Here is a 9,720-nt window from a genome sequence, read left to right as displayed (position 1 = left end):
TTTTTTCAACGTTTATTTATTTTTGGGACAGAGAGAGACAGAGCATGAACGGGGGAGGAGCAGAGAGAGAGGGAGACACAGAATCGGAAACAGGCTCCAGGCTCTGAGCCATCAGCCCAGAGCCTGATGCGGGGCTCGAACTCACGGACCGCGAGATCGTGACCTGGCTGAAGTCGGACGCTTAACCAACTGCGCCACCCAGGCGCCCCGCTGGGAATTCATTCTTGAATTGCACAGCTGTTAGGCTGCTATAGGCTCTAAGCGCACATGACATCAAAATCTATACTGCACTTACTTGATTTTCTGCCCTTGGGTATTTTCCTTTTTCTTTTAATTTTAAGTAAAATATAAGATTATTTTTTCTGTTGAATAATTTTTACTACTTAAAAAACTAGCTTTGAATTTCTAACCTCTAATTAAGATTAGATTTTCTTTTTAGCACTCTCAGGACATTCAGGTTATACAAATGAGTAAATGTTATTAAAACGTTTTATAACTTTATAATTATTTTGGAGAGAAATACACTTGGATCTTGAAAAAGATATGGAAAATATTGGTACGTTTTTTATAAGTGTTAATATGAAGAATGTTCGTTCCGTTTACTTTGAGTTAATTTAGTGCCATACTTGAAATCCTCCGCTCCACCACCCGTGACTCACACTTCTTTGCTGTGGCACAGTTGTAGCATTTGATATTCCTTGCTGATAACTGGAAGGTATTTTTGTTTTTGGTTTCATATTAACAAGGAATAGTTTCTAGAAATAATACCTGCCTTTCCTAAACTTGGATTTATTATTGAAGTTAAATAGTTTAAACAACATACTAACTATTTTTGGGTCTATATGATTTATATCCAAATGGTTATTTGTATTGTTTGAAATTCTGATTATCCAGGGGACTGTTTTTATTGATAACCTATGTAGCCTCTTAGGGGAGAAACAGTGATTCTGATGCCATGAGGAGCTCCTAGATTATCCTGTTATCAGGGCATAATTCACTCTCATATTTCTTTCCCTGTGAGGAAAAGTGAAGAGGGTAGCATTATCAAAGATCTTTTTGGACATGTTTTCATCTCTCTGTATAGCTAAGAATATATACCTAGGAGTAGAATTGCCAGGTCATATGGTAACGCTATGTTTAGCTTTTTGAGGAACTGACAAACTGTTTTCCAAAGTGTACCATTTTCCATTCCTACCAGCAATGTAGGAGGGTTTAATTTTCTCAACATTTTTGCCAACACTTGTTATTTTCAGTTTTTTGGGTTATAGCCATACTAGGAGGTATGAAGTAGTGTCTCATTGTGGTTTTAATTTACATCGCACTGATAGCAAATGAAACAGTATACAAGTGCTTATTGGCCATTCATATATCTTCTTTGGAGGACGTTTATTCAAATCTTTGGCCCATTTAAACCATAAGAGACTCTTAAATACAGAGAACAAACTGAGGGTTGATGGGGGTGGGGGAGAGGGGAAAATGGGTGATGGGCATTGAAGAGGGCACTTGGGATGAGCACTGGGTGTTGTATGTAATCCAATTTGACAAATTATATTAAAAAAAAACCCAAATGTTTTGCCCATTTAAAAATTTTGGTCTTTTTATTATTGAACTGTATTGATACTATTTGTTATTATATTTTGCTCTAAGTTCTGTTTATGCCTGATTCTTTTTTTCTTCTTTTCTTTTAAGTTTATTTATTTATTTTGAGAGGGAGATAATGAATGGGAGAGAGGGGCAGAGAGAGAGAGAGGGAGAGAGAGAGGATCCCAAGCAGGCTCTCCACAGTCAGCACAGAGCCCAACGTTGGACTCAAACTCACAAATTGTGAGATCATGACCTGAGCCCAAATCAAGAGTCGGACGCTTAACCGACTGAGCCACCCAGGCGCCCCTTTCTTCTTCTTCTTCTTCTTCTTTTTTTTTTTTTAATTTTTTAAATGTTTACTTATTTTTGAGAGAGAGACAGAATGTGAGCTGGGGAGGGGCAGAGAGAGAAAGGGAGACACAGAATGTGAAGCAGGCTGCAGGCTCCAGGCTCTGAGCTGTCAGCACAGAGCTCGATGCAATGCTGGAACCCACGAACTAGAGATCGTGACCTGAGCTGAAGTTGGACGCTTAACTGACTGAGCCCCCCATGCACCACATCTTTCTTCTCATTTTGATTGGAGTTCAGGGGAGGATAATAGTAGACATGTTGATTTTTCTTGCTTGTATTTTCTCCCTCCTTTGCAATCGTTTCTTTTGTCCTCAAGATTTGATGCAGTTTGATGATAAAGGAAACAAGACCAATGTACCAGATAAGGAGCGGCAAATTGAGGCTCTCCAGTTGCTCTTCCTCATTCTCCCTCCACCTAATCGTAACTTGCTGAAGTTATTGCTTGATCTCCTGTACCAGACAGCAAAGAAACAAGACAAGAATAAGATGTCTGCTTATAACCTTGCCCTTATGTTTGCACCCCATGTCCTGTGGCCGAAAAATGTGAGTGTTGAGGGGACGAGCAAAGAGTGCTTGGTTTTCTTGGGCTGGTCCTAATCCTCTGGCTGTATCTTGGTGAGGTTATCAAGGGTCCAAGGTCTACTCTTCAGCTTTACAAGGTTAGGGACATACTTTATTAATTCGTTTAAGAGTCACCTAACATGAGGGGCCAATTCCTGTTAACCTCATGTGTAAATCAATCTCTGATAAAGCTGAAAGACATTTATTAGTGGAAGCTTTTAGTGGAAAATTATAGCTACTAACTAAAATAGAATATTTGTTTTGGCTGGTCAATATAGACGCCTTCTTGAGAAATCAAATTGATATCTGAAGATTGAATGGCATAAATTTAGACTAGAGCCATACAATTTTACTGGATAATGTCACTAAGCCCTCAGGTAAGATGATAGAGCAATCCTTCCTTTTTTTTTTTTTTTTTAACGTTTATTTATTTTTGAGACAGAGAGAGACAGAGCATGAATGGGGGAGGGTCAGAGAGAGAGGGAGACACAGAATCGGAAGCAGGCTCCAGGCTCTGAGCCATCAGCCCAGAGCCCGACGCGGGGCTTGAACTCACGGACCGCGAGATTGTGACCTGGGCTGAAGTCAGACGCTTAACCGACTGAGCCACCCAGGCGCCCCGAGCAATCCTTCCTTATCCTAACCCTTCTATTTTCTGTAGATATGCTCTCCTCGGATAAAGCTGAATGTGTTTTTTTATTACTGAGACCATGGCTTTCTCAGTGACTTACATGAGAAATAAATTATTAAATGTCTTTTGAACTAATTTTTGACCTGGAGGTGTACAGCTTTCTATTCCTGCACATTCATAATATAAGTTTTATTGCATATTGGAATTGGGAGCCAGAACACTTGGGTTGGAAGCTGCAAACCAGCTATGTTATCTGTGTCCTTTACCCTTGTTATGCTTAGGCTCTTCCTCTGTAAACTGGGCGTAAATTAGTATTTTATCACTTATAAGGTTTTGGAAGATAATGGAAATAGATAGGATGATAGGATATGGTGATTTATAAAAGGTTTTTTGGGATTATAAGAAATGAGAAAAGGAGGGTTAAGGAGAGCACTTGTGGATGCCTGATTGGCTCAGTTGGTAGAGTGTAGACTCTTGATCCTGGGGTTGTGAGTGCCAGCCCCACCCGTGTTGGACTCCTTGGGCTCATAGAGTTTACTTTATTTATTTATTTATTTATTTTTTAAAATGTTTATTTATTTTTGAGACAGAGAGAGACAGAGCATGAACGGGGGAGGGTCAGAGAGAGGGAGACACAGAATCTGAAACAGGCTCTGAGCTGTCAGCACAGAGCCCGATGCGGGGCTCGAACTCACGGACCGAGAGATCATGACCTGAGCCGAAGTCGGCCACTTAACCGACTGAGCCACCCAGGCGCCCCTCATAGAGTTTACTTTAAAAAAAAATAAAAAGGAGAACAGTTGTGTGGAACGTTTTACCTAACAAGTAACTAGTGAAAAAATGTAATGTTCCAGGCTAGGAAGAACCCCACCCCACACAAAGGTGGGGGTGGGGTAAGAAGAAAAGGACACACTAACATTTGTCCATATTAAGGAGATCAAGCCTCCTAATGAGTTTTTTGTTGTTGTTGTTTTTTTTTTTAAGTTTATTTATTTAGAAAGAGAGTGCAAGCAGGGTAGGGGCAGAGAGAGAGAGAGAGAGAGAGAGAGAGAGAATGAGAATCCCAAGCAGGCTCTGTGAGAGCCTGATGTGGGGGCTCAAACTCATGAACTGTGAGATCATGACCTGAACCGAAATCAAGAGTTGGATGCTTAACTGAGTCACCCAGGTGCCCCCTAGTGAAAAATTTTAATAATTAAAAAAATTATTTTTATTTTGAGAGAGAGAGAGTGTGAGCCAATGGGGGAGGGTCAGAGAGAGAGAGAGAGAGAGAGAGAGAGAGAGAGAGCAAGTGGAGGAGGGGCAGTGAGAGAGGTAGAGAGAGAATCTCAAACAGGCTCTGCACTGCCCTCACAGAGCCCAATTCGGGGCTCGATCTCACAAACTGTGACAGAATGACCTGAGCTGAAATCAGGAGTTGGTCACTTAACTGACTGAGCCACCCAGGTGCTGCAATGAAAGAATTTTAGAACCAGTCAATTGATCTCATGAGAAAAGAGTGAGTAATCTGTGTCTATAAAAAGAAATGCTGGGGCACCTGGGTGGCTCAGTTGGTTAAATGTCCAACTTTGGCTTGGGTCATGGTCTCATTGTTCTTGAGTTTGAGTCCCACATCAGTCTCTCTGCTGTCAGTGCAGAGCCTGCTGGGGTTCCTCTGTCCCCTTCCCTCTCTGTCCCTGCCCTGCTCGTGTGCTTTCTCTTTCTCTCAAAAATAAACATTAAAAAAAAATATTAAGAGATCTTGGTTAAAGCAAACATATTAAGTAACAAAGATGCATGTTGAGGATGAGGGCTTTGGGATAGTAGAGATGGATACTCAAGTGCTTAAAAAAGAGGAGAAATAAGAGAATCAGTGACCATTTGTGTTTTTAAGAAACAGGTGTTACCTTTGGTATCAATTAGTAGTGATGGTTTTCTTTCACCTTTGGAGAAACTCCAGTTTCTCTGAAGAGGCAGCGTCCCTGGTAGTTTGTACAGATTCTGTTCTTCCTGCCCATTTTGGATCCTGGACTAGATTTTCTTTATCAACACTGCTTGCATGTATAATTCTCTAGCAGAATTAGGAAATAAAGGTTGGTTCTCATAGGTTCTTGTTGAGTTCAGGGACACATGGTCTCTTCTAGGTTATATGTCCAATCCAGTAGAAACTTGCTGAACTGAAAAGCCTTTCCAGAATCAAACACTATAGTACAGGCACCTTTGTTCGGGATAGAAACCCTTATACCTTTGAAAGAATAAGCTTATTGGTAAGTAAATGGAACATCTCTTCTACTTCTCAGCTCTTAATCCTCTTTTGGTTTCTTTCCCTATGAATAGGCCACTGCCAATGACCTTCAAGAGAATATCACAAAGTTGAACAATGGGATGGCTTTTATGATTAAACATTCCCAGAAACTTTTTAAGGTAGGTAAGGGATGGGATTTGAGTGGTAATAGGACAGGAGGTTGGAGCATGGTGGAATCCTCAGTAGGGCTACAAGGATGACTAATAAAAAAGTCTCTGCCTCGGACTTGAAACCAGATGGGACAGTGGCAAAACTCAGAACAACTAAGGTGGGGAGAAATAGTAAGGCACCTGGAGGCTGAGTAGGATAACTGGCCCCACCTGGGACACCGTTACTTTTTCATGAAGGGCAGTTTGTACTGGTGAGTGAGTTTATTCTGTCTGCTTCCTGCCAGGAGAATTTTGAGGGTCTGACAGTCTGCTTTCATTTTGTACTCTTTGTCCCTTTTAGTCCACACTATCAATGTTTCTGCCCATATAACTTTTTCAACTTCGTGGTTCTGTGGATTTCAGAGGGATTCACTCCATTAGACAAAAACCACATATACAGATCTTTTGAAGACAAACCCTTTTCTCCCTTGGTCTCCTCCTGAGAAGGCTGAAGGACAATACCTTTAACCTTCCCAGAGGCCCTCTGGTCTGACTGAGAGGATCTTTATTCTTTTGAAAGGGTCCTTTGTGTGACTGAAAACTTTGACCTTTTGATGTTTTAAAAGATTTTGTTAAAAAAATTTTTTTTAATGTTTACTTTTGAGAGAGAGCAAGAGTGTGAGCGGGGAAGGGGCAGAGAGAGAGGGAGACACAGAATTCAGGCAAGCTCCAGGCTCTGAGCTGTCAGCACAGAGCCTGATGCAGGCTCGAACCCATGAACTGTGAGATCATGACCTGAGCCAAAGTCTGGTGCTTAACCAACTGAGCCACTCAGGTGCCCCTAAAGATTTTTATTTTATTTCATTTTATTTTATTTTTTTTATTTTATTTATTATTATTAAAAAATGTTTTTAAATGTTTATTTGAGAGAGCGAGAGAGAGAGAACAGGGGAGGGGTAGAGAGAGAGGGAGACACAGGATCCGAAGCAGGCTCTAGGCTCTGAGCTATCAGCACAGATATCGGGCTCAAACTCTTGAACCTCTAGATCATAGCTGAACTGAAGTCGGTTGCTTAACTGACTGAGCCACCCAGGTGCCTCATTACTGTTTTGTTTTTTTTTTAAATGTTTATTTATTTTAGAGAGAGAGAGAGACAGCATGAGCAGGGGAGGGTCAGAGAGAGAGAGAGAGAGAGAGAGAGAGAGAGAGAGAGAGAATCCCAAGCAGGCTCTGCACTGTGAGCGTGGAGCCTGATGTGGGGCTCGAACTCACGAACTGTGAGATCATGACCTGAGCCAAAACCAAGAGTCAGATGATTAACCAACTGAGCCACCCAGGCGCCCTGATGCTTCTAAGATTTTAACAAAAAGTTGTACAGTCATATCCTTGGCTTTTTCTTTAGAGCACACTTTCCTGATAGTGAATTTCTCAATTTTAGCATCTTGCCATCTGGAAAGACTGAGAATTGAGAGAGAATTGACTAAGTACTTCATATAAGAGAAATCACACTTTTTGTGATTGGCTTATTTCACTGAGCATAATGTTTTCAAGATTCATCCATATTGTAGCACTTGTCAGAATTTCCTTCTTTTTTAAGGATGAGTAATATCCCTTTCATTGTATATACTGCATTTTGCTTATCATTTATCTGTTGAGGACACTTGGATTTCTCCCATGTTTTAGCTCTTGTGAATAATGCTGCTATGAACATGGATGTACAAATATCTTTTTTGAGACACTGCTTTCAATTCTTTTGGGTATACACCCAGAAGTGGAATTACTGGATCATGGTAATTCTAACAGAACTGCCATACTGTTTTTTTTCTTCTTTCATTTTTTTTTTTTTTATGTTGCTATTTCTTTTTTTAATTTAATTTTATTTAAATCCAAGTTAGTTAACATATAGTGTAATAATGGTCTCAGGAGTAGAATTTAGTAATGCATCACTTAAATATAACACCCAGTGCTCATCCCAACATGTGCCCTCCTTAATGCCCATCACCCATTTAGTCCATTCCCCTACTCACCATCCCTCCAGCAACCCTCAGTTTGTTCTCTGTATTTAAGAGTCTCTTATGGTTTCCCTCCCTCTCTGTTTTTATCTATTTTTCTTCCCTTCCTCTATGTTCATCTGTTTTGTTTCTTAAATTCCACATATGAGTGAAATCATATGGTATTTGTCTTTCTCTGCCTGACCTATTTCACTTAGCATAATACATTCTAGTTCCATTCATGTTGTTGCAAATGACAAAATTTCATTCTTTTTGATCACTGAGTAATATTCCATTGTATATTATACCACATCTTCTTTATACATTCATCAATTGATGGACATTTAGACTCTTTCCATAATTTGGCTCTTGTTGATAGTGCTGCTATAAACATTGGGTTTCATGTTCCTTTTCGAATCAGCATTTTTGTATTCTTTAGATAAATACCTAGTAGTGCAGTTGCTGGGTCATAGGGTAGTTCTATTTTTAATTTTTTGAGGAACCTCCATAGTGTTCTCCAGAGTGGCTGCACCAATTTGCATTCCCACCAGCAGTGCAAAAATGTTCCCCTTTCTCTGCATCCTTGACAACATTTATTGTTACCTGCCTTATTAATTTTAGCCATTCTGACAGGTGTGAGGTGGTATTGAGCATCTTTTCATGTGTCTGTTATTTGGATGTTTCTTTGGAAAAGTGTCTGTTCATGTCTTTTGCCCATTTCTTCACTGGATTATTTGTTTTTTTTTATTTTTATTTTTTTCAACGTTTATTTATTTTTGGGACAGAGAGAGACAGAGCATGAACGGGCGAGGGGCAGAGAGAGAGGGAGACACAGAATCGGAAACAGGCTCCAGGCTCTGAGCCATCAGCCCAGAGCCCGACGCGGGGCTCGAACTCACGGACCGTGAGATCGTGACCTAGTTGAAGTCGGACGCTTAACCGACTGCGCCACCCAGGCGCCCCTGGATTATTTGTTTTTTAGACATACTTCTTTCTTTCTTTCTTTCTTTCTTTCTTTCTTTCTTTCTTTCTTTCTTTCTTTCTTTCTTTCTTTCTATCTTTTTTTAACGTTTATTCATTTTTGAGAGACAGAGACAGAGCACGAGTTGGGGAGGGGCAGAGAGAGAGGGAGGCACCAAATCTGAAGCGGGCTCTAGGCTCTGAGCTGACAGCACAGAGCTCGACATGGGGCTTGAACTCATGAACTGCGAGAGCATGACCTGAGCCAAAGTTGCACACTTAACCTCCTGAGCCACCCAGGGGCCCCCGGGCATACTGTTTTCTATAGTGGCTGTATTCATTTTACATTCCCTCCAGTGACGTACAAGGGTTCCCATTTCTTCACATCCTCACGAATACTTATTTTTTATTTTTTGGTAGTAACTATGAGGTGGTATCTCATTGTAGTTTTGATTTGCATTTCCCTAATGATTAGTGAGATGTTGAGCATCTTTCATGTGCTTATTGCCTATCTTCTTTGAAGAAATGTTGTTCAAGGCCTTTGCCCATTTTTGAATTGGGTTTTTTTATTGTTGAGTTGTAGGAGTTCTTTATATGTTCTGATTAGTAATCCCTTATAAGATATATGATGTGCAAATATTTCCTCCCATTCTGTGGGTTGCCTTTTTACTCAGGTGATAGTCTTACTACACAAAATGTAAAAACTTCTGTGCAATCCCCCATTAGTTTATTTTTTTCCTTTTGTTGCCTGTGACTTTGATGTCATATGCAAGAAATCATTGCTAAATCCAATGCCATGAAGCTTTTGTCCTATGCTTTTTAAAAATAATTTTATAGTTTTAGGTCTTATATTTAGTTTATAAATCCATTTTCAATTAACTTTTTAATATGGTGTTAGGTAAGTGTCCAACTTTATTCTTTTGGTGTGGACATCCAGTTTTCCCAGCTCCATTTCTTGAAAAACTGTTCTTTTTCCATTGAATAGTCTTGGCATGCTTGTTGAAAATCATTTAAGGATATATTTCTGGATTCTCTATTCAGTTGGTCTATATGTTTGTCTTTATACCAGTACCACACTATTTTGATGACTATAGCTTTGTAGTAAATGCAGGGTGTAAACATGGAGGCCTCCCTGGGATTTATTGACTACAAGGTGGTGAGTGATCCAGAGTCCAGAGTTTAGAAATGAAAGATCAGAATCTTAGGTTAAAAAACAAAGAGTCAGGGCTACATCAGGGGCTTTGGTGCCCAGGTCAAAGATTATCATCA

The 9,720-nt window shown here is 40.1% G+C and overlaps 1 protein-coding gene across 2 annotated transcripts in view; it reads left to right on the top strand.

Annotated features, from left to right (window-relative positions):
• ARHGAP19 (Rho GTPase activating protein 19) overlaps positions 1-9,720 on the top strand; it is a 70,864-nt gene that overhangs the window by 30,790 nt on the left and 30,354 nt on the right. For both annotated transcript variants that reach the window (XM_040486031.1, XM_040486032.1), the window contains exons 5-6: positions 2,252-2,478; positions 5,444-5,530. In XM_040486031.1, coding sequence (XP_040341965.1) covers positions 2,252-2,478; positions 5,444-5,530 — 314 coding nt within the window. The remainder of the gene's footprint in view (positions 1-2,251; positions 2,479-5,443; positions 5,531-9,720) is intronic.

This window comes from Herpailurus yagouaroundi, unplaced genomic scaffold (assembly GCF_014898765.1).
Source record: "Herpailurus yagouaroundi ecotype Mexico unplaced genomic scaffold, PumYag 163, whole genome shotgun sequence".
Taxonomy (NCBI): Eukaryota; Metazoa; Chordata; class Mammalia; order Carnivora; family Felidae; genus Herpailurus; species Herpailurus yagouaroundi.
This window is presented reverse-complemented; position numbering and strand designations above follow the sequence as displayed.